Raw genomic sequence first — 24,815 nt, forward strand, 5'->3', positions numbered from 1 at the left:
TCTACTTCCACCAATTCCACCAAATACATGGGTCATATTGCTACTATCCCAGTCCTTCGCTATTTTCACCAGATACATAGACACCGTAGTTTTGTATATGATGCATCGGTGTAACCATGCCCATTCCAGCAGCCATACCCCTGAGTCCCCAATCTCATTGGCCCTGGTTACGCTGCTGTAATGACAGCATGGTAGAGCCCAGCAAGTGTCTGATTTGCCACAATTCTAAAATATTTTACAAGGTTCCCTGCATGCTGAATCTGTGAATCCATGTCGATCCATGTGAACTATGTCGACCTCCAAAACACTGTGGGTCTCGTTTATTAATGCTCATTGTAGGGCCAGATGCACTAAGCTTCAAAAGTGATAAAATGGAGAGTGATAAACAGCCAGCCAATCAGCTCCTACCTGCCATGTCACAGACTGTGTTTGAAAAATGTCAGGAAGGAGCTGATTGGTTGGTTGTTTATCACTTTCCATGTTATCACTTTTGAAGCTTAGTGCATCTGGCCCATCGAATGATAAATCTTGTTACATACGGTATGACAAATGGTGCTTCAGCCAATCAGCTCCCAACTGTCATGTAGCCACCATGTGGATTTCACATCACTAAGGACTTCCATCAATAAATAATTATTTAAATTCTTTACTAATGTCTTCATCATAGGTTTGCATAACCAACTTCCTTTTACTTCTCCAGCTACAAAAAGACCTATTATACCTCCATTGGGGGGCCTGCAAGTGCGAGATGTGACAAGTGACAGCATCACATTGGTGTGGAAGGCCAGGACGAGCGTCTTTGAATCTTTCCTGATCCGATACGAGGATGTGACCGGCAGTGCGGGCCAAAAAGAGGTTTCTGTTCCCGGGGATCAGCGTGAGGCAACGTTACAGAACCTGGACCAGAATACCAGATATGCAGTGTCATTATACGGCATACGGGGAGGAAAACTATCACCCCCACTCACGGAGGAGGTGACAACAGGTAGGTAGGAATGTCCAATCTAGCAACACCAGAAATTGTTTACTTACGCTCCGGAACTATTTGATAGAGCGGATGTTTTCCAAATCCTTTTTTGTCTGGAACAGAATCCATCTATTAAATTGTATCATTCACCACCACATTTGCTGGCATCTATGCCAGTGGTTTGTAGATGATTAAAATTCAGATTTCTCTAGAGTTCTACAGAACATTTCCCCATTCTATTGATTTATTCAACTCAGTGTATCTTGTAGCATCAATCATGGTGAGAAAACATCTAACCATGAGATGTAGGTGAGAGTCTAGTCAGGTGAGGTAAGGAGCTCCAGACCTGAGGAGCAGCTCAGGAGAAGTCTTGGAAGTGTCAATGAAAAAGGTGGTTGACACCAGAAAGAGGACTCCTTCCAGAAGCAGGTCTGTAGAAGGTGAGAGGGAAGGTATTTTTGATGTGGTCGGAGGTGTATGATAGGGAACAGTTGGTAAGCATTTTGATGGTGGGAGGAATAGCTTTAAATTGGACTCAGGAGATCATTTTTCAACCCGTGTAAGGATCCCCAGAGTAGTTCAGAAGATGTGGAGCAGTCTGCTGGATGAGGAGGAAGCCAGATAAGAGGAGGTTGCAGTAGCCAAGGTGGGAAAGAATGATAACTTGATGACTTTAAGATGTAATGAGAGTCTAATAAGGGCAGAGATGTGTGGCACTGATTATTTACTCATAACATAATTATTTAGTAAGTGTGATCTACTAAACTTTGGATATAGATGCCCAGACATTTTATTGATCTACTGATGCCATCGATATTTTGTATTCATAATATACTGATGGCATAGACATGTGGGAATGATGAAGAGCTGTTGAGAAAAAGATGTTTTATAATGATTATTTACTGAGCCATGGAGATGATGAATGACCTATTCATGACATAAACATGATCATCTGCTGAGGGCATAGAGATGTTCTAATGACCAACCAATGCCATACGCTGGTGACATCATAAAGCTGTTTGTAATCATTTACTTAGGTCATAGATGGTTTAATGAGATTCTGAAGACAAAAGGGGATCTTGTAATGGCTTACTGATGGCACAGAGATGTAATGATGGCCTCATGAGAGCACATATATGTTCTGTTGATCTTTGATGGAACAAAGAGATGTTTTAATTATCTACTGATGACACATATGTGTTGTAATAATCTACTATATATAGTAGATTATTACAAAGTATATATATATATATATATATATATATATATATATTATAGAAGAGAAGGAGGTACTCAAAGGATTTTCATCGAACAGTATATCGTGACAAAAAAAAATCGAAGCCTAACAAGCCCCTGAATCGATCCACTTGTTGACCTTGACAAAGAGGCTTGTTAGGCTCCAAAAGTTGTTCTATCTTTTTGTCACATTATAATGTTTGATGAAAATCCTGAGTGTCTCATTCTCTTCTATACTATCCTATTATTCTTGGATGGGCACCGGGGGTAACAGACCAGGAAGGGAGAGTGCCAGACCGCAAGGACCATATAGAAGGGGGTGTGTGCGCACGAGACGGTTGCACGCCCTGTTCTTTCGGAGCCTGCCACACCCTCCGCCGGCTCCCTGCTGCTCCCCCGTCGCCCCCACTCGCCGCCGTCGTGCTGACAGGGATGAGCAAGAGTGTGAGATGCTGGTTCGTCCCCATCAGATCTAGCTCCTGTCCCCCGCAGATGGAGCTCCTGGCTGACAGGCGCTCCCTCTGTGTGTCTCTGTGTGTGTGTGTGTGTATATATATATATATATATATATATATATATATATATATATATATAATTATGATATACTGATGGCACACAAGTGTGTAATGATTATCTACTGATGGCACAGTGGTGTGTAGTGATTATCTACTGATGACACACAGGTGTGTAGTGATTATCTACTGATGACACACAGGTGTGTAATGATTATCTACTGATGGCACACAGGTGCGTAATGATTGTCTGTTGATGGCACACAGGTGCGTAATGATTGTCTGCTGATGACACACAGGTGTGTAATGATTTTCTACTGATGGCACAGTGGTGTGTAGTGATTATCTACTGATGACACACAGGTGTGTAATGATGGTCTGTTGATGGCACACAGGTGCGTAATGATTGTCTGCTGATGACACACAGGTGTGTAGTGATTATCTACTGATGGCACAGAGGTGTGTAATGATTATCTACTGATGACACACAGGTGTGTAATGATTATCTACTGACAACACAGAGGTGTGTAATGATTATCTACTGATGACACACAGGTGTGTAATGATTGTCTGCTGATGACACACAGGTGTGTAGTGATTATCTACTGATGGCACACAGGTGTGTAGTGATTATCTACTGATGGCACAGAGGTGTGTAATGATTATCTACTGATGACACACAGGTGTGTAATGATTGTCTGCAGATCACACACAGGTGTGTAATGATTGTCTGCTGATGACACACAGGTGTGTAGTGATTATCTACTGATGGAACAGAGGTGTGTAATGATTATCTACTGACGACACACAGGTGTGTAATGATTACTGACGGCAGGCAGGTGTGTAATGATTACTGACGGCAGGCAGGTGCGTAATGATTATTGATGGCAGGCAGGTGCGTAATGATTACTGATGGCACACAGGTGTGTAATGATTACTGACGGCACACAGGTGTGTAAGTATTATCTAGTGATGGCACAGAGATGTTGAACTAATGATATTCTAATGAAATACATTGGATTTATTTATAGTCTAGGCCCTACATCCTCATATCAGTGTTCTGCTGATGGTGTGTTTGTGTGGTCTAATGATGACATGTCCCTACTGATGGTGTGTTTGTGTGGTATAATGATGACATGTCCCTACTGATGGTGTGTTTGTGTGGTATAATGATGACATGTCACTACTGATGGTGTGTTTGTGTGGTATAATGATGACATGTCACTACTGATGGTGTGTTTGTGTGGTCTAATGATGACATGTCCCTACTGATGGTGTGTTTGTGTGGTATAATGATGACATGTCCCTACTGATGCCGGTGGTATGTGCACGGTTCAGTGCTGGCTTCCATATCTGTGTTCTACAGATAGGCATCTGCAAGTGTTGCTGGGCTGGTGGTGCACTCATGTCTCGCTGATGGTCTGCATTATTTTGTTGTTGATGTTTTTTTAGTACCGTCTTGTTGACATAATAATGTTTACATTCCTGCAAACTAATTGATTATTTATATTCTTCAATAGTGTTTATGTTATCTGTGGTGTTTATGTTCTTCTTTAGTGTTTATGTTCATCCAATTATGGACACATGTTGGGATAATGACGAAGTTCTGGTGGTTGGTTACAACACTGCCATATTCTAGAGGTCCACTGTTGGCATCATGACAGCTGCGTAAGGACATCAGGGCAGATGTCTCAAACCTTTGGGAGAGTGGAGCCCCAACAGCAAATTTAGAAGTATCTGTCGTTTTATAGGCTCGGCAACTTAAAGCTGATTGGTTGCTTCATGTCTCTCAAAGGTTTAATACATACCATGCTGGTTTAATGCCAACATGCTGAGAGTGAGACTTGCTTTGTGAACGGGAGGCCTCATCTAAGTGCTTTGTGTTAGGGGCCCACTAGATGAGGTCACCTGGTCACGGTTGGTGGGCCCATATATTTGGGCAAAATTATGCTAAACACCTCAAACTGACCCTATAGTATATCATAGAGTTTTTTTATAATCATCCCGGTTAGCGGTGTTTAGTAATTAGAGTGTGCACCTGCGTTCAGGGAAATCCAAGGAACCAGGGAAAATCACAGAGCACTGAGAGTGGCCCACTGAGGGAATGCAGTAGTACGGGCCTTTGTTTTGGGGTGTGGCCAGTCCCCAGAGGGGGTGTGGTCAGCCACCACAGAGGCTTGGTTAACCATTAGGGAGTGCATGGCCTTGATAAATGTATATAGTAAATACAGTAGTGCATCCATGAAAATGTATGCAATGCATTGTACATAATACACTATAGCCCTGTACTGTATATAACTCTAGGAGGCAATGGAGTCATCTGCTGCGGGCTCCTGCTCCCAGGTGGACACCTCTCCTCCCCTGCAAGTTTGAATCCGTTAATTCAAAGCCATAGCTATCGCTTCTGCGGGATAACTCCCCCTCCTAGCAGGACCATAGATCTCACACTTTCTTTATTTTAAACATGATATACATAGCATACATATATACATACTTACATACATACATACATACATACACATATGCATACATAGATTTGGTGGTGTGGGAGTTTGGGGCACACCAAGATTTATCTTGCCTCTGGGCAATGTGGACGAACTTATGCCACTGGTATGAGGTAACCTATGTATAATGTATAATGCATGTGCACAGTCTGGAACCTGATCCGCAGAGAACGATGTGGGAGGTCCTAGAATTGGGGCCCACTGTGGTTTTTCTCTGTACCCCTGTGGGCCAGTCCAGCCCTAAAGACTTTACATTAAATGCACAATACAGTATTGGCTATTGTCTAGTCAGTGTTGGATGCCTTTGCATCTAAGCCATATTTGCCTCTCCTGCTCGCCCCTCGTCTTGCCCACCACCAGGTAACCTGCTTACGACACAAGTATACAGAGAAAACCGTCAGTTCCGATGAGTTCTCTAGCGATGGTCATTGGATGGAAGATCTAGTAACCTAAGAATCATCAAAGTGATTACATTTAAGCTTCGCCAACCCCTGTCTGACACCATAGAGTCGGACAGTGTTGATTAAAGTCTGCCAGCTATCCAGCTCATGGGGAATCCCAAACCCAGAATGATATTGTTGTATCATGGACGAGTAAATAAATTGCTGTGCAATGACTAATCTCCCAGCACATGACAAACAAATCCAGAGACTTGTCCGCCCATCCGAGGAACCAGCACTCGCAGTGTTTAACTTTCCCGATATCCACATAACACAGTGACAGCACATCTTGTGTTTATCCATCACATTGATTTAGCTAAATTTGGCCAACACGTGATCCACGTTTCAGCCGCACCCAACGCGGCCTCGGCCCAGAATAGCTGTAAACCCTCTGTTACGGTTCTTCTGTTATCTGCTGTCTTCTATTGGAGAAAGATGCTTGTATTCTGTGATCCCCACCAGATCAGTAGACGTGATGACTGCCCGTATACATGTGTGCAGTAATAGAGATGCACGACAGGGCTAGGCCCTAGAGGAGAATTGGAATTGTACATATGTTAGATGGTGTCCTTCTCTTATTATATTGCCTTTGTGTTGGTTGAATTAAGATTCTTATAGAATCTAACATAAAATACTTAGTATAGCACACCATACTTTATTGTGTATGAAGGTGTTGCAAAATATCCATGCCGGTCATTAGAGTGCCATCCTTCTTGTCTCTGTTCCACACATTCATAGTTTACTGGCCCCAGAGTCACGGAACCATATGACATCACTAAGGGCAGGCATAGCATCTTCATCTCCGGGGATAGGGTAAGAACGTTCTCTCGTGTCCCTCCTTCATGTTTTGTAAAGATATTATTGTTTGAAACCTCGTTACAGCCTTTTTCACTGGATATACACTATGGGCAGTATTCAATGAGAATTTTGGCGATGTGCAGCGAATCCTGTTTAGGATTCGCTGCACATTCGCCACTACTCGCTGCCCCTGACTGGCGAATTTTAACTCCTGCGGCGATGCTGCAGGGAGCCCGAGGACGGCGGCAGGCAGGGAGATGGAAGTCTCCCTGCCTGCCCCAGAACGTTTGTGGGGGGAGGTGCTCTCCCCGGGTGCCAGGCATCACAGGCTGATCGGGTGAAGTGAATATATGAATATCTAATGAGCGGCTCGGCTCCGGCCCCCTGCTGGCTGCTCTGTGTAAAAAAATAATAATAATATTTTTTTTTTTAATTAAATATATATTCATGTGCTTACAGCACATGAATAAAAATAGCATGCCCCTCCTCAGAATAAAATTCCTGATTGTTTTGACACCAAATGTAAAAAACAAAACACTTTATTTTAAAAGTTCACATTCCACTTCACCATAAAAAGATAGCGATTGCTACTTGGTGAATCATGGCGAAAAAAACCTTGAAATGTATTTGCCATCTGGTCATTGAATAGGGTGATTCACCGTTTTAGTCAAAAATTCGCCTTACAGCACAAAATCGCCATAAAAACATGGCGAATCAGCCTCATTGAATACCGCCCTATATGGACAAAGTATTTAAATGCCTGACCATTACACCAACAGGGACTGTAATGACATACATATACTTTAATATGGAGCTGGACCTGTTTTGCAGCTACAAAAACTTCCACTCGTCTTGGAAGGCTTTCTACACAATGTTGGAGTGTATCTGTGGGAATCTGTGTTCATCATTCTCTAGAGCATTATGAGGTCAGGCACTGATGCTGGACGAGAAGGCCTGGCTGGCTCACAGTCTCCGTTCCAGTCCATCCCAAAGGTGCTTGATGGGGTTGAGCTCAGGGCTCTGTGTGGACCAGTCATGTTCTTCCACACCGAACTCATCAAGCCATGTATTTATAGTCCTTACTTTGTGCACTGCGGCACAGTCATGTAGGACTATAAAAGAGCCTTCCCAAAACTGTTGTCAGTAAGTTGCATTGTCCAAAATGTCTTGGTGAAGCAGATTGTCCTTCACTAGATATAAGGGTCCTAGCCCAAACCCTGAGCAGAAGCCCCATAACATTATCCCTCCTCCACCAAACATCATGGTTGGCATAATGCAGTAAGGCAAGTAACGTTCTCCTGGCATCCACCAAACTCAGACTCACCCACCTGACTGCCAATCAGAGATTTATCACTCCACCGAACACATTTTCACTGCTCCACAGTCCGTGGAGTGTGCTTAACACTCCTCCACTCGGCCGGGTGATGTGAGGCTTTCATGCAGTTGTTAGGCCATGGGAACCCCATTCCACTGAGCTGCTGCCTCACAGTTTTTTAGTACATTATTGCCAGTGGAGTTTCGGAACTCTTCAGCTATGGAACGCGCCTGATTGAAACACCTGAATTCATTCATTAACAGGTGTGGCAAAATATTATGTCCATATACAGTAGAGTATATTTTCCAGGAAATTGCCACACTTATTATACAGTCAGAAGTTATAGAGTGCTTCCTTTATATGCAGCTATTTATAATCTTTTTTATGAAAAGAAGGGCATTTACGATTGGTCCCAAACCTCTTTTATTAAAGTGCAGTATTCCAGAGACTTAATCTGGAAATTTAGTATGAGACAAAATAACCCCAAGCCTAGGGTGCCCTCACCGGGGCTCACACTTGCCCTAGTCCAAAAGTTCTCAAAGTCGGTCCTCAGGACCCCACACAGTGCATGTTTTCCAGGTCTCCTCACAGAATCAAGTAAAATAATTATCTCCACCTGTGGATCTTTTAAAATGTGTCAGTCAGTAATGAGTGTACTGACTTTGAGAACCTCTGTCTTAGTAACATAGGCGTGCGCAGCCCATTTTATTAGGGGGTGCACCATTAAAGGGGGCGTGTCCATCACTATCTACTGGGCGTGTTCATCATCTCCTATTATTACACATAATGAAACACACTACTAGACATAATGTCACGCACAATAATGCCCATCACACATGCCACACACCGTAATGCCCATTACAAATTATGTTAGGGCTTAAAAAAAATATTATTAAAACAGGGACAATAGGGACTGTGCACGTCGAAGGCACGCGCCAAAAATTAACACATACTTACATGCATATTACACATCACACAGCCATTACATAGTATACCACATTCCATAATGCCCATTACACGTTGTACGTGTAATTCCCATTACATGTTACGCCTCACACCATGATGCCCATTACACGTTACGCCTCAGACTGTGATGGCCATTACAGATTATGCCATGGGGGGGGATGTGAAATGTTCTTTGCCAGGAGTCACATGCTCCCTGGGAAGGGGGTGGTTAAATGCTCGTTGACAAGGGGAGTTTCATGCTCATTGCTGGGGGTGCGCATTGCACACCAGCGCTCCCGTGAATCCGCACTTCCGGGTAGCGCTGTGCACTCTTCTTATAAGATGCCCACCGGAGCCGCAGCCTCCTTCCCTTTTGAGCCGCTGGCCGGATGCTGCACGCCGCACACTGAAGCTACTTTACCTGTCAGCGGCAGGCAGCATCTGTTCAGCCGCTCAAAAGGGAAGGAGGCTGTGGCGGGCACGGGACACTTGTACCCCAAGTGCCCAGGGGCAAATGCCCGCCCGCACACATAGTATACACACACACACACACACACACAAAAAAAAAAAAAAACGGTTTAACCTCAATATCCCTGGAATCAAATAATCCATATGGATCCGCCTGGTATCAGATTGAAGGCCCAGCGATTTGGGTTCGACTGAAATCAACCTCGAGCTTCAGTGATGCCGAAGGGGGAACTGGCAGCCATTGAACTGGGTGGGGGTCGGAATTAGCGGGTCCCATGTTATTCTATAGGGAAAACGTTCCAGCTTTGCCTGGCAGTATCTCTGGTTCCCAGGGGGCTAGAGACACGGGGCTGGGCTCGTTGGAAAGCCCCATCCCTCAGCTATGATTAGGAGGTGCCTGTGCACCCCTGGCACCCCCCTTGCGCACGCCTATGCTTAGTAACTAGGTATCTTTTGTATAATCATGAAGGGATACATGTGTATTAATAACCTCGGTCACTAGCAAAAGTCCTTGTGCAGATTAGAGAATCCTATGACTCCTCATACAGCGAGGAGCACCACGGATGATGCGCCCCCCTCAGCCTCTCGCATCAATAATCTTGCTCAGCCGATTAAAACCTTGTTTGATGTCTATGTCAATGTTACTGTTAGGAACAGTCTTGTTACTTGTCAAGTGAATGTTTGGAAAGGAAACTTTTGTTGACGTTCCACCCGGAGAAAGTGCGCTCATTTGTGCGCATATGGATCGCTGCCAAGTAGAGTTGTTAAAATAAATTTTGCATCTGTCATCATGAAACGCAGATACTACGGCCATTTATACTCAGTAATGATTGGGCATATGACATAGCTGCATCCTGCGTAAGCTAAAATGTTATGTCATTGATGCTTATTTTATGTGTAAGGTAAATAGGGAAGATAAGGGTTCTGTATGAAGGCCAAGGCAAACAACAAAGTTATGCAACTGGTTAGGGGGCACCTTCCAAGACCCCAACACAGAAATATGTATACTAGGATCTGTACATATAGCACATACTTATCACCCCGCTGAAGGAACCAGTAACACACATTCAGAAACCAAATCCTAAAGGGCCTTATTCTGATCGGTGCGGCCCAATCAGAAATATGCGGTCATGTCCGTGCAGGCGAATCCCCGCCTTCCATACGGATCGCCACCTCCGTCCGTACGCGGATATGTGGCGATCCGCATGAAATTGGACGGGGATACGCCTCCTCCGTCTTGGGAGCAGCCCCTGCATTCGATGGTCGCCGAACATCGAATGCAGGGCCGCACGCTCCACCAGGTCCCGCCACACAAGACCACACGGACACTTGTCCGTGTGAAATCATGTATGGGGGCGGGCAGCTGACATCCAGCGATGTCAGATGCCCGCCCCCTACACACGCGTCACGGCCTCATTACCATGCATACGCCCCACGTTTGCATGGGAACGCCCATGAAACGCGGGGCGTATGCATAGGGTAATGAGGCTAAGTAGCCCCTCACGCCCCCTGTGCGGCGTATAAAGAATACGTGCGGCGAAATCGCCTGCACATGCGCAGAGTGACCTCTGCACATGCGCAGACGATCAACATCGGCGGGACGTCCGCATGCGGTAAAATCCGCACCGATCAGAATAAGGCCCTTTGTGACCATACATACCACTACTCTCCCCGCAATGGTCAGGAGGCTCACAAAAATTGCGTAGCGCACCTGGCCAACCGGAAGAGTCGGCACTTCTCCTGAAGCTGCCCGCCAAATATAATTTGGTATACAGATACAGGGCGAGAGGTAATACGGTGCGATTATTTTAGATCAGGTCAAAAATCACTTGCAATTTACGGGAGTGTGCAATTTGTTTTGTAAGTTTTTGTTTGAAAAAAATGGCGTGGGGTCCCCCCCGCCCAAGCATAAGCAGCCCCAGGCTCTTGGAGCTGGTCCTGGTTTCCCAGATATGGGGTAAAAAATTTTGGGGTTCCCCAATATTTAAGAATCCAGCACCGGGCTCTAAGATCAGTCGTTCTCGGGTAAGGGGAGTCCCAGCGATTGATGTCACAGGGATGTCCCTTAGTAGAGTGAAAGAGCCGTCTGTGACTATACATTTGTGATTTTGATGTTTTCAATGAGAAAACGTCTAGATGCAATGTTTGAACTGCAATTTTTCAGACATGTCAAAACGTACCATTTTTACAGCAAATCACTATTACACTCGTGATTTTCAGGCATTTTTGGTAGTTATTGACCAAAAAAATTGCACGTTCTTAAATTAAAGCGCAACGGAATCTGCTGCGCTATATAAGAAACTGTAAATAAATAAATAAATCGCACCCTATTACTTACAACTCACCAAAACGTGCTATTTCATACAGAATATCGGCATACCATATATTATTGTATGTGACTGTATCTGCATACCAAATTATGTCAGTGTTTGGAGGGAAAACACTGTAGCATCACATTTAGTAAGCTATAACATACAGAAAGTAGGCATGCTGCATGTCATTATAATCAGCAGAAGATGCTTGTACGTCCAATTCGGATAGGGATGCGCATCAGTTGCATTTTATGGAGATAATGCACAAAAATGACACGTACAGTACATGAGCTAATAGCTATTTGTTGGCTTTTTAAGGTTAGAAATAATTTTTTTAATGTTTTTTTTTTATGACAAATGTGTTGAACTTTAGTACTTGTAAGTGATTTTCCACATTGCCGACAACAAAATCTTCTCTCATTATATCCATCCCATATGTCAGCAGAGTCTCACCACCTCTTGATACATTGCGACTGGTTAGAATCTTGTTCCACCATAATACAGATGCCCAGTATAACTTCTCACACGCAGTTACTATGAGTGACAATATTTGGCGACCTCAGCAGTTAGTAATGTGACAGCATATGTGTGTATAATGTGCTCATTAGCCGTACTGACATTCCAGTTCGTCATCCTATGGCTGGGGAAATAACAATAGACGGCTTACATTGGTGTTACGCAGGTTTGTTATAATTACATATATATACCGTAGGCTCATTCCCATGGAATTCATTTGATTCCTTGCACAGATTCCTCGCCAGACAGAGGCACACCACCCCGCCTGTCCCCCCTCTCCGTGTCCGAAGTCCGGACAGATTCCTTCCGCCTGACGTGGGAGCCCCTGGAGGGAGACTTTGATGCATACGTACTTCAGTATGGGCCCCCTGGGGGCCCACTTCAAGAGGAAACCCTGAAAGGAGACCAAACATCTTCCCTCATCACAGGGCTTGTAGCAGAAGTTAATTACACAGTGGAGCTCCGGGGGATTTGGGGGGAGAGTACCAGCGAGCCGGAGATCATCTATGTCTTCACAGGTATGAGGGTGTGAGTTGGGTGAGGGCAGGGTAAACTTTACTAAGATGGGAATTCTATTGAATATGGGGTGTTGCCCATAGCAACCGATCATAGCCAAATTCATATTTATTTAGCATCTTCAAGAACATATTAGATAAAATCTGATTGGTTGCTATGGTCCAACATTCCATCTTCAATAAAACTCCCCCCACGGTAAATTTACCCCAGCATGTCTCACATTTATTATATGGGATTTATTTGGCTATTTTGGATTATTTGGGTAGAGGTTTAATAATTAATGGGTTTTGAAAGTCTTGGAGAGAGAGATAATGTGTACTGAAGATAAAGCACCGGCCAGTTGGCTCCTAACTGTCATGTTACATGCAGTGTTTGGAAAAAATGACATTTAGGGACAGATTGGTTGGTTCTATTGGGGTCTATTTACTAAGCCTGTATATAAATGGGAAGGAGAGAAAGTACCAAATAGCTCATAACTGCCACTTTCCAAACACAACCAGTGGCATGTCAGGAGTTGATTGGGTGGTATTTTTCCTCTGTCCACTATATACCCATCCAAGGCGTATAACTCTCTTATAACTCTCTGCCCCATAGACAAACCTCAGCCTCCGCTCCTGGAGTCCCTGGCGCTATCTGATGTGCGCAGCGATTCCGTCCACCTGGCTTGGGAGGTGACAGGCGGAGACTTTGAATCGTTTCTCCTCTACTATCGGGATGGGGAAGGGCGCCCCCAAGAAATTACCCTGCAAGAGGATCTGAGGTCTTTTGATGTGAAAAACCTAAAGCCTGGGAAAAAATATAAATTTGTGTTATATGGCATAGATGGCGGAAAGAGAAGCAAGCCGGTGACCGCCGAGACCACCACAGGTGAGGGGAGTGTTAATATATACATATATGTATAGCCTATTGGGGTAGGGGTCACAGTAGGTGACAGGTAGGTTACTGAATGCATATACTTAGTACTATGACCAGGGCCGCCAACAAGGGGGTGCTGTGGGTACAGCTGTCCTGGTCTCTGGAAGGGCCCAGGCAGCTCATTTTGCCCACCGCAACCCCCCAACTGCCTCCACTGTGTTGCCTGCTTCTTCAATGCAGGATGCCGGCGGACAATTAAAATGCTGCACTAGCTTTTGGCCAATCAGAGCTTGTGTATCCTTATCCAATCAAACCGGCTGTCGGTACACGAGCTCTGATTGGCTCACCAGCCAGTGCTGCATTTTAATTGGCTGTCATCATCCTGCATTGAAGAAGTCTGTGCTTCGGGACCTGCAGAGTCAGGCGGTAAGTGAAAGGGGGGGGGGGGGGGGGCAGAAGGGCCTGGACTGGAAAGCAGTTGCACATCATGCTCTTCAGACAAGTCTTTTCGATCTTCTGAGAGTTACGTATGGATTTGCGACTGGATTGAGGTAAGTGATCCATTCGCAAATCATTTGCAAATGAGCGCGGGGCGTTTTCTCCTTCTGTCTGGGCGGTTGCTATCTACTCACAAACAACTGCCACTTGTCATATTACTGATCCATGCTGAATCAGCCCTGTAGTTCCATATCAGAAATGCTGCATGTGATGTCACTACACAGAGCTGTGATGTCACTCACTACAGTAATGTATGGGCAGTTTGTCATTCTTACAAGACTATTTTATTCTCTTCTTCTTTGTCCAGGTGCCCCTGTGTAAAAAGTTAGAATGAATAGGGAAGGATTTATTATTTTTACCACTATATTATATTTCTATACCCGGGGCCTGTATGATATAGCGCTCAGTATCCCTAGATGTGAATCCCTGTATGAGGAACAGAGTGCTCCGCTAAATGTGTCATTCTAGTTCCAACACACACTGGATTGATAAGAGTTCTGGCACCACCATAGTCCAGAGCGCTGACTGTAATGTCCAAACCTGGATCCAGATTTTACCTTGAAACATGTACTCAGGAGGGATTCATTGCCAGACGGGAAATAATTCTCAAAAGTAATTTTTTTACGAGCAAGTACAGTACGTGATAAAACGCTTGCCATGGATATCCTGTGAATGCAAGATTGTACATTGATGTCACTGGCAAAGGATAACTGACTTGATAGAACGCCAGTAATAAAGATGAGTCCTCTCTAAAATAGTTTAATAATGGTTTCAAATGTACTATCTTTTTTTGCTTGGTGAAGTTCATTTATTTGGACGGATAACATAAAGTATTTAAGTAAAACCATACAGGTCCCAGATCCCGATTTAGAATGCAAATGGTATCCACATTGTTTAAAAGGACCCACACACGGGGCCTGATTCACTAGTATTCGCTCTGGGGACCGATAGTGCGGCACAGGGAATATACACGTGTGCAGGGCCGCTGTGCGGACTCCTTCGCACAAAGGGGAGGCGGGCAGGGGGTGGAGAGGGGGCTGGTGCATGGGGACTCCCAGGAAAGTTTCCTGGACAAACTTTTTTTTTAAAGGGGCAATCACTTACAATGCAAAACCATTGCCCCTTTTAGAAAAAAAAACTCTGGGTTTGGCCGGCATCCCGCATGGCCGCCTAACTCAGAGGCTATTACTTTTGGCTGCTGGTGTCGACATATTGACTGTTGACCAGATAAAGCGGCAACTTGGGCTTCATTCTGGTTGAAATGGACTGATGCGTATTTCGGACGGGCACGTACGGATCGCTCACACCGTCCGAATGGTGTAAGATGCCAAGCAAATGGACGGCGAGTAGATGTTTCATGCGAACACCTCCTCCATCTGTGGGAACCTCCACCATCCTCCGATGGTCGCCGACCATTGAATGATGGACTGAGCGGTCAGGCAGAGCACTCGGACATTTTTCCGTGTAAAAGCAGGGATATGGGCTGGCAGCTGACATCCGGCTAAGTCAGATGTCCGCCCCCCACACGTGCGTCACAGCCGGATTACCATACGCACGCCCAGCGTTTTCATGGGAACGCATATGGTAATGAGCCCAAACAGCCCTTCACGCCCCTCTCCACCCCATGCTCGGATGGTTCCGTACAATCGTTTTATGCACGGAGTTCACGCCGTGTTAGGACGTGAGAGGCGTTCGCACATGCGCAGAAATGCCTCTGCACATGCGCAAACACAAAATATCGGCCGTCCGTCCGCACATGCAGCCGCCCGACTCAATCAGAATAAGGGCCATAGTACAGATCCTAAATCTTCCATTTTTCATTCACTGTACTTATAATTGAACAATAAGGGTATAGGAGCTACAGATGAGACCTGTCATTGACGTTGTGCACTCACATACTTGTTCTTCCACAGAGAAGTATCTCCCTCCCCATCTGCAGTCCCTCACTGTGTCCGAGGTCCAGAGTGAGTCTGTCCGGCTGTCCTGGCTTGTAGATGGAGGAGAATTCGACTCATTTCTTCTCCTGTACCGGGATGCAGAGGGGAAGCCCATGGAGAGGAGTTTGGATGGAGAGCAGCGTTCTCTGTCAGTTGAGGATTTGAGACCTGGGAAGAAGTATAAGTTTATCCTGTATGGGATATCAGGAGGGAAGAAGAGCAAGGCGGTTATAGCTGAAACTAGCACAGGTAAGAGCGACATGTGTAGCCACCGCCAGCACAACGATTGCCACATTATATGGCCATCAGCCACCAAAACTGCCTCATTCTATGACCACGAGCCACCACTTTCTATGAATACCAGCCACACCCAAAACCACAACTGCTACATTCTATGGCTATCAGACATCACATTCTGTGACTACCAGCCACCACCAGCACAACAATTGCCTCACTCTATGGCGATCAGCCCCACAACTGCCACGTTCTCTGGCCACAAACCACCACTTTTCTATGATTACTAGCTACCAGCAACACCACAATTACCACATTCTATGGCCATCGGCCACCACCACAAACACTTTCTATGATCACTGGCTACCAGCAACACCAAAATTACATTTTATGTCCACCAGCCACCCCCACCATGACAACCAAAACCACTTTCTGTGACCGATAGCTACCAGCAACACCACAATTACCACATTCTATTGCCAAAAGCCACCACCACCATGACCACCACAACCAATTTCTATGAACACAAGCTACCAGCAACACCTAAATGACCACATTTATGACCACCAGCCCCTACCAACACCACACTAAAACATTTTATGGCAATTAGTAACCACCACAATTGCCACATTCTATGACTACCAGCCACCATAACCACCAGTCTCCACTTCCACTTTCTATGACTATTGGCTACCAGTAACATCACAGTTCTCCCATTTTATGACCACCACAACCCCCCACCCGCCCACCACCACATTTCCCAATTCTATGGCCAGTAGCCACCACCACAACTACCACATTCTATGACCACCAGTCCCCACCATCACAACTACCACATTCTATGGCCACCAAACAAGACCCCATAACTACCACATTCTATGTCCACCAGCCACAACCACCACAACTTCCACATTCTATGATCACTAACCAACACCACAGCTACCACATTCTATAGCGACAAGCCACCACCACAGCCTCCACATTCTGTGACTACCAACAATTACCACATTTTATGGCTACCAGCCACCACAACTACCACATCCTATGGCCATTAGCCACCACCACCACCATGGCCTCATTATGTGACTACTAGTCAGCACAATCACAACTGCCACATCCTATGGCCACTAGCCACCACCACCACCACCACAATTGCCACATTCAATGACCATCAGCCACCACCACAACACTACTACAATCTGTTACCACAAACCACCACTGTTTAAATCTTTGACCACTAGCCACCACCACAAAAAAAATCTGGTACATGTGTATTATCTGGGCGCCCGATACATCGCATCACATGCCACTACTTAAGGCATGCGATGCGATTGTACCCGATTTTGACCCTTTACCGGGAGGATTGTACAATTTTTATATTGCGTCGCATCGCATGCCTTAACTAGTGGCATGCGATGCAATGCGACGCGATTATACCCGATAATACATTGTACAGGCACCCTGATGCCTGATTACAATGTGAAATGCACCCCCATACCCGTTTTTTAATTGTACACCCACCCTGATGGGTGATTACTATGTGAAATCCCCCCCCCCCCCCCCGTTGTTAACGCCACCCCAGTATCAACGTCAACCCGAAGCAACAGCGAGCCCGCGAGGGGCGGCGGTACGCGTCCTCCGACCTTTTCATACCCCCACTATCCACGTCGGCGTGGAGTTGATTTAATATAGTGTGGCGAGCGCAGCGAGCCACCGAGCCCAAAGCGTGGCGAGCGCAGCGAGCCCCGCGAGGGGACGCATATTACTCCACATGTATTCCTCGTCCGCTCGCCACGCTTCGGGCTCGGTGGCGAGCTGCGCTCGCCACACTATATTAAATCAACTCCACGCCGACGTGGATTGTGGGGGTATGAAAAGGTCGGACTTGAATAACTGATCAAACATCTTTATTTATCCAATGTGGATCACACTAGTAGTAAACAGTTATTGTTGTTTTGTAATGTGTATATATCCCATTAGAAAGCAGTTCTGTCATTTCTGCAGCTCCAACTAAAGACACTTCATCACCAATCCCTCGTCTAGTGGACCTCGTGGCTTCTGACGTAACCAAGGACTCTGTAAAGTTATCATGGAGAGTGGAAGGAAATCTTCAATTTGACTGGATTATAGTACAGTATCGCGAGCCTGAGGGCGGAGTCAGGGAACTGCAAGTTGCTGGAGAAGACACCAACACCATTGTACAAGGACTCCTACCATCGAGAAAGTATGACTTCAGTGTCTATGGTCTGAGAGGGGACAAGAGAAGTAAACCTTTGTCCACTGAAATTGAAACAGGTAACTCATCAGTTGAGCAGATTTTGTTTCTTGATGATGGACATGCGTCTGAGCTGAAGGTACGCAATTCTGACCAACTAAGCATATTATACTGTAGGCATTATTTGCACTAGGTATAAGGCTGGTGCAGACCCACATGGTGGATAGAGGCGGCACGGCCACATAGATGCACCCAACTCTGAATACGCACTCTTGGGTGCTACTCTGAATTATGTCAATAATAACCCTTTTCTGGCATTCAAGGACAGATACCATCAGCACTTTGGTTGTTTCAGCACTACATTATCATGGGAACAGAAGAGCCTGAATTTCAAGTTGCACACAGGTTCATAGGCGGTCGCATCTAGCACGTTCTAGCAAACTGCACATGTGCTGCATAGAACATGTACATCACTGCATATTGATAATAGGGGTGCTCTCGCTGATTGGGGGCTTGGGGAAGTATGATGGCAGAGGTCCGTACCACTCATGATGGAGCAGAAGACCAGCATTAGCATTCCATGTGCAATCCATCTGTATTCGGACCTGCATGCTGGAGGGTCCATCAATTCCACATATTCCTTTAAATAATAGCCATACTTTGGAATGCCTTCATATTGAACACTTTCTTTATTTTTACTGTTTCTTTCTTTTTCTATTAGGCTTTCTGGAGGCCGTAGGTTCCCCCATCCTTAATGACCTCTACATCTCTCCACATGGCCCACATGCCATACAGCTGTCCTGGGAGGTTCCAGAAGGCACATTTGATTCTTTCACTGTTCGTTATGGTATCCAAGGTCAAGATGAAACCATGAAGACGGTGATGACCGGTGGCTCAGAACGAGAGCTTCTTCTCTCTGGCCTACAGCCGGACACTGTCTACACAATTACATTGCATGGTGTCCAAGACAAAAAAGAACATAGCGGTTTAGAAGGCACTGGAAAGACCGCTCCTCTGGGTAAAGAGAACCAATGCTCTGCTATCCCTTTAATACCTAATAATAGCCAGGTGAAATGGCGCTCTATAACCTCATGCGCTTACTGTTGCCCAGCTGCAAAGTTTTGTTCTGGTGAGCGCATAGCTTAACGCAACAAGATGGTGGCCATGCCTGGAAAAGCTCTTCTCTATGTGTTGAGATGATAAAATAAGATTTTCTGCTATTGTTTGAGATCTGTAAATAAGCTTTAAGTGCTGGATTAGCAGAATATTACATGTGTTCGGTGATTGAGGTGATTGCATGACAGCATATATAAAGCAGGACACTGTCATGAGAGGTACTGAAAGATTTACCTTTCAGCACATTTCTGTTCTTCTAGATCTGGAAACCCCCAAGAACCTCATATTTACAAATGTGGAGGAAACTTCAGCCACCGCTAGCTGGGAACCCCCAAGCCCTGACACAACCACTTTTAAAGTGTCCTACCAAATAGCTGATGGAGGTAATAATGACTGATATTGCAAAGTTCTCATTCATATGAAGCTGGTATACCTTCCTGGCTATGCAATCCTCTAAATTATCTAATCATTATTGTATCCAATTGCCTACAACCCCTGCTATGGACATGTCTTCACTTTATCACTCTGGGAGGCTTGATACATCTTCCCTTATGTCTCTTCATTATTCATTTCAGAAGCTTCATCTGCTTCTGGAGGGGTCAATGTTATTCTCTCCATTTCTCATTTATAACCTTCTTTCATTACAGGAGAACCTGAAAGTATCAATGTGGTTGGAACCAGCACCCCATTGAAGAGCCTGATCCCTGGAACTCACTATGAGGTCACTGTGGTTACAGTGAGGGGATTCGAGGAAAGTCAGCCTCTGACAGACTTCTTCACCACAGGTATTTTTACAACGTCTACTTGCTGGCCCTCAGGGATGATTCTGTCTTTCGCTTAATACGGCATATATATATATTAGTCAATACGTATTATCTAATGTATAGACCTCTCTCCTAGTTGGAGGTGGCCCACGCTCTTTGCGTGCTCATGATGTGACTGAAGTATCAGCTCTCTTACGCTGGGAACCATCTAGAGGACCTGTGGACAGATATTTAGTGACGTACAGAGCAGAAAACAGTAAGAGGCACAAGGAATAAATCTGATTGAGTAAAGACATCAATGAATATATTGTATGCTCTCCATTCATCACTATTAGTAGTAGTCAAACGTGTCCTGTATCTCCATAGTTCTGTGTCTCATTCTGACATCACTCGTTTCTCTTACCCGATCCTCCCTTTCTCCTTCTTCCCTTCAGTCCCCTTAGTCACCTTAGTGGTTCCTGGTGACAGAACTGAGCTGCCTCTATCTGGGTTACATCCGCATACTGAGTACCTTGTGAGTGTGCAAAGTTCCCAAGGATCCATGACCAGCTCCCCGACATCCACCTCTTTCACCACCAGTGAGTCCCTCACCCAATGTGTTCTGTCAATGTCTGGTGTCTACTAAAGTCCTCACTGTATAATGCAATAATTGCATTTATTTTCCACTTATTATAATGTAAACCCTGTTATATCTTAGGCACTTTTTGAATGTTTATCTCCTTATAATATTTGAACCCATCCTTAACAATGGCTGCTGAATATGGTTTCACCATCTCATATACCGATACATACATATTATACATATTTCTGTGGTTAAAGTGATATTTCTCCTTCCTCTCATTGTCCAGGTGCTGACACTCCAAGGGACCTCACCGCCAGCCAAATCACAGCCCGTAGCTGTCTGCTCACATGGAAGGCACCGGATGCTGTGCCTGATGGGTACCTGCTAACCTATCAAACACCACAAGGGGAAATGAAGGTAGAATAAATCTAAACGTATGTCTTTATCTATGCCACTGGGAAGTGCCTGCAATGAGGGCAATTGAGGCAGAGGGGGCAGAAATAAACAAAATGTATGGAACTAATATTAGAGACAAGTGACAACAGTATCTACTTCACCCTCCAGAAATAAAGTCCTACTATTGATGCCTAATTCTGTTTAGTCTCTGTCTCTCCTGTCTTCCATGTTCATTCTTGCCCAATCACATTGTCCTCTATGAGACATATGAACACAGGAGACACCAATATCTCATGTATTCTTTTTTTTTTTTATATGTCATCCCTGTGTCTCCTGTCTTCGATATATCTGCCATGTCGCCGTCCTATCTTCTATGTATCACCCATGTCTATATTTCCTGTCCTCAATGTAATGTATCTCCCATGTCCATGTCTCCTGTTCTGTATATATTTCTCCTGTTCTCTTTGCATCTGCCATGTCCATCTCTCCTGTCCTCTATGTAAAGTATTTCCTGTGTCCATATCTCCTGTCCTCTAGGTATCTACTATATCTATATTTCCTGTCCCCAATCTATCTCACATGTCCATGTCTCCTGTCTTCAAGGTATCTCACATGTCTGTGTCTCCTGTCCTCTATGTATCTCCCATGTTCATGTCTCCTGTCCTCTAGGTATCTCCTATATCTCCTGTCCTCTATGTATCTCCCATGTCTCCTGTCCTCTAGGTATCTACTATATCTATATTTCCTGTCCCCAATCTATCTCACATGTCCATGTCTCCTGTCCTCTATGTATCTCCCATGTCCATGTCTCCTGTCCTCTAGGTATCTCACATGTCTGTGTCTCCTGTCCTCTATGTATCTCCTATGTCCATGTCTCCTGTCCTCTAGGTATCTCACATGTCTGTGTCTCCTGTCCTCTATGTATCTCCCATGTTCATGTCTCCTGTCCTCTAGGTATCTCCTATATCTATATTTCCTGTCCTCTATCTCCCATGTCCATGTCTCCTGTCCTCAAGGTATCTCACATGTCCATGTCTCCTGTCCTCTATGTATCTCCCATGTTCATGTCTCCTGTCCTCTAGGTATCTCCTATATCTCCTGTCCTCTATGTATCTCCCATGTCTCCTGTCCTCTAGGTATCTACTATATCTATATTTCCTGTCCCCAATCTATCTCACATGTCCATGTCTCCTGTCCTCTATGTATCTCCCATGTCCATGTCTCCTGTCCTCTAGGTATCTCACATGTCTGTGTCTCCTGTCCTCTATGTATCTCCTATGTCCATGTCTCCTGTCCTCTAGGTATCTCACATGTCTGTGTCTCCTGTCCTCTATGTATCTCCCATGTTCATGTCTCCTGTCCTCTAGGTATCTCCTATATCTATATTTCCTGTCCTCTATCTCCCATGTCCATGTCTCCTGTCCTCAAGGTATCTCACATGTCCATGTCTCCTGTCCTCTATGTATCTCCCATGTCCATGTCTGCTGTCACCTAGGTATTTCTCATGTATGTGTCTCTTGTCTTTTATGTAATGCCTATGTCCATGTCTCCTGTCCCCTATGTATCTCCCATGTCCATGTCTCCTGTCCCCTATGTATCTCCCATGTCTATATCTCCTGTCCCCTATGTATCTCCCATGTCTATATCTCCTGTCCCCTATGTATCTCCCATGTCCATGTCTCCTGTCCTCTATGTATCTCCCATGTCCATGTCTCCTGTCCTCTATGTATCTCCCATGTCCATGTCTCATGTCCCCTATGTATCTCCCATGTCTATATCTCCTGTCCCCTATGTATCTCCCATGTCTCCTGTCCCCTATGTATCTCCCATGTCTATATCTCCTGTCCCCTATGTATCTCCCATGTCTCCTGTCCTCTATGTATCTCCCATGTCCATGTCTCCTGTCCCCTACGTAACTCCCATGTCGATATCTCCTATCCACCATCTCTTTCAGCCCTGTCTGCCTCTCATGTCCCAATCTATTTTACCACCATGTCTTCCTCACCTATCCTCCATCTCTTTCACCCACATGTCATCTTCTGCTACCAACTCTCCACCTCTTCTCTGTTTCCTAATTGAGTGCCCTATTTATACACCCTTGCTTGTCAGTATATGCGTATACAGATGTCAGACATACTTTTCTCGTTTAGGAAATCAATGTGTTTCCCCATCTGTCCTCCTACACAATGAGCCAGCTCAATCCTACCACTCAATATCGAGTTCAGCTACATGCACTACGTAATGGTGTCAGCTCTGCGCCAATCTCCACCTCCTTTACCACAGGTAAGTGACAGAGCAAGAGCTTAGCCAATGAGCCTTCTTGTCTAAAAGTAGAAATTAGTGTCAATTAAAGGTCCGCTAACACAATAGACATTGCGAAGCATGAACCATTACTGTAAAATATAGAAAATGAAAGCTCCTCCCATATGTTATGACTTTGTCCTCATCGGAATGCTGTCACTTGAGCTGCTGTGACATCACTCTCCACCTCCACACTTTTGGGACTGAAAAGTGGTTATTGGTGGCAGGGTAGGGTTGGGGTGGGTAGGCAGTATATAAAAATTTTGCCTAGGGTGCCAAGAAGCCTTGCACCGTCACTGCCTACTCTAGTGTACCCCCGTCCCCGTGTGTCATGGTTTTTGGGTGTGAACCCACAGCTGTGATCACTGTTTAGGACGGCCATGGCATACCCTCTGTTGGCCCCTCCTAGAAGATGGAGGATACCAGTGAAAACTAGGACTTCGCCTATAATAGCCTCGTTTGGAAAGGCAGATTAAGTCTGCCTTAACTCCAGTGCCACCAGGTCTTGCGTATTTACAAGGTACTGGAATCTGGAAGGAGATGACCAAAAGGATAAACTAACTAAAGGGACCTTACTAGAATATAAAACTAATTTTGGGCACACCACTAACAACAGACAAACCAGGGAGCAAAACGCAGAAGCGACCTAGTCGCATAACATGGACGACCTTGTCGTATACATAAGAAAATGACACCACATAAAACACGACATTACACCACAAAAAAGCACAGCTAAAAAACATACAAAAATACAGAGAAATACCCTAAACAGGAAATCACCCTGCTGGGGTAAGTATAAACACATGGCGCACACCTGCCGCGAACTCAGGAGATCCCAGAGGGATAGAGACCAGTGGGACTATCCGAATACAGAAAAACATAGTCCACCAAATAACAACAGGACAAATGGTATAGAAATGAAACCGGGTCTCCAGAATGAAGAATTTACGATTTACGATTACCTGGAACCGGACCAGGACTGGCAATGAGCGATACCTGGAGCAGATGAACCAAAGAAGCCAGGAGCAAGTGGAACCTCAAGAGCATCCTGGCTGCATGCACAGGGAAGAAATTGGTAACTGGAAGTTGTGATCAAGAAGCTGGAAGCTAGTCACAGGAAGCGGAAGCTGAAGCTTTAACCGGCCTCAGGGTCTGGGTCTGCAGAGAATGTCAAGGGAGCAAGAACCAATCAAAATTGCTGGAAAGGCACAGGCCCCCTAAAGCACAAATTGCTGCAGCTGAGACCTAAGATAACGAACTAATTAAGCGACAGCCTTGTGCAGAACAATCACACAAAACAGAGCTGCAATAGCACAGACTCACCACAGGAGTCTCCCAGCGAGTCCCATACCAGAAACAGAATCTTGGAAAGCTCACGAAAATTGACACGAAAATATAAAAGAAAGAA

The 24,815-nt window shown here is 45.1% G+C and overlaps 1 protein-coding gene across 2 annotated transcripts in view; it reads left to right on the forward strand.

The window, feature by feature from the left end:
• Positions 1 to 24,815, forward strand: part of TNXB (tenascin XB) — a 74,620-nt gene that overhangs the window by 34,817 nt on the left and 14,988 nt on the right. For both annotated transcript variants that reach the window (XM_083160129.1, XM_083160130.1), the window contains 12 exons: positions 701 to 985; positions 12,247 to 12,531; positions 13,124 to 13,396; positions 15,796 to 16,068; positions 18,058 to 18,348; positions 18,990 to 19,286; positions 19,645 to 19,767; positions 20,032 to 20,169; positions 20,285 to 20,404; positions 20,583 to 20,726; positions 20,997 to 21,127; positions 23,257 to 23,389. In XM_083160129.1, the coding sequence (XP_083016255.1) occupies positions 701 to 985; positions 12,247 to 12,531; positions 13,124 to 13,396; positions 15,796 to 16,068; positions 18,058 to 18,348; positions 18,990 to 19,286; positions 19,645 to 19,767; positions 20,032 to 20,169; positions 20,285 to 20,404; positions 20,583 to 20,726; positions 20,997 to 21,127; positions 23,257 to 23,389 (2,493 nt within the window). The remainder of the gene's footprint in view (positions 1 to 700; positions 986 to 12,246; positions 12,532 to 13,123; positions 13,397 to 15,795; positions 16,069 to 18,057; positions 18,349 to 18,989; positions 19,287 to 19,644; positions 19,768 to 20,031; positions 20,170 to 20,284; positions 20,405 to 20,582; positions 20,727 to 20,996; positions 21,128 to 23,256; positions 23,390 to 24,815) is intronic.

Source organism: Crinia signifera, chromosome 9, assembly GCF_055691185.1.
Source record: "Crinia signifera chromosome 9, ASM5569118v1, whole genome shotgun sequence".
Lineage (NCBI taxonomy): Eukaryota > Metazoa > Chordata > Amphibia > Anura > Myobatrachidae > Crinia > Crinia signifera.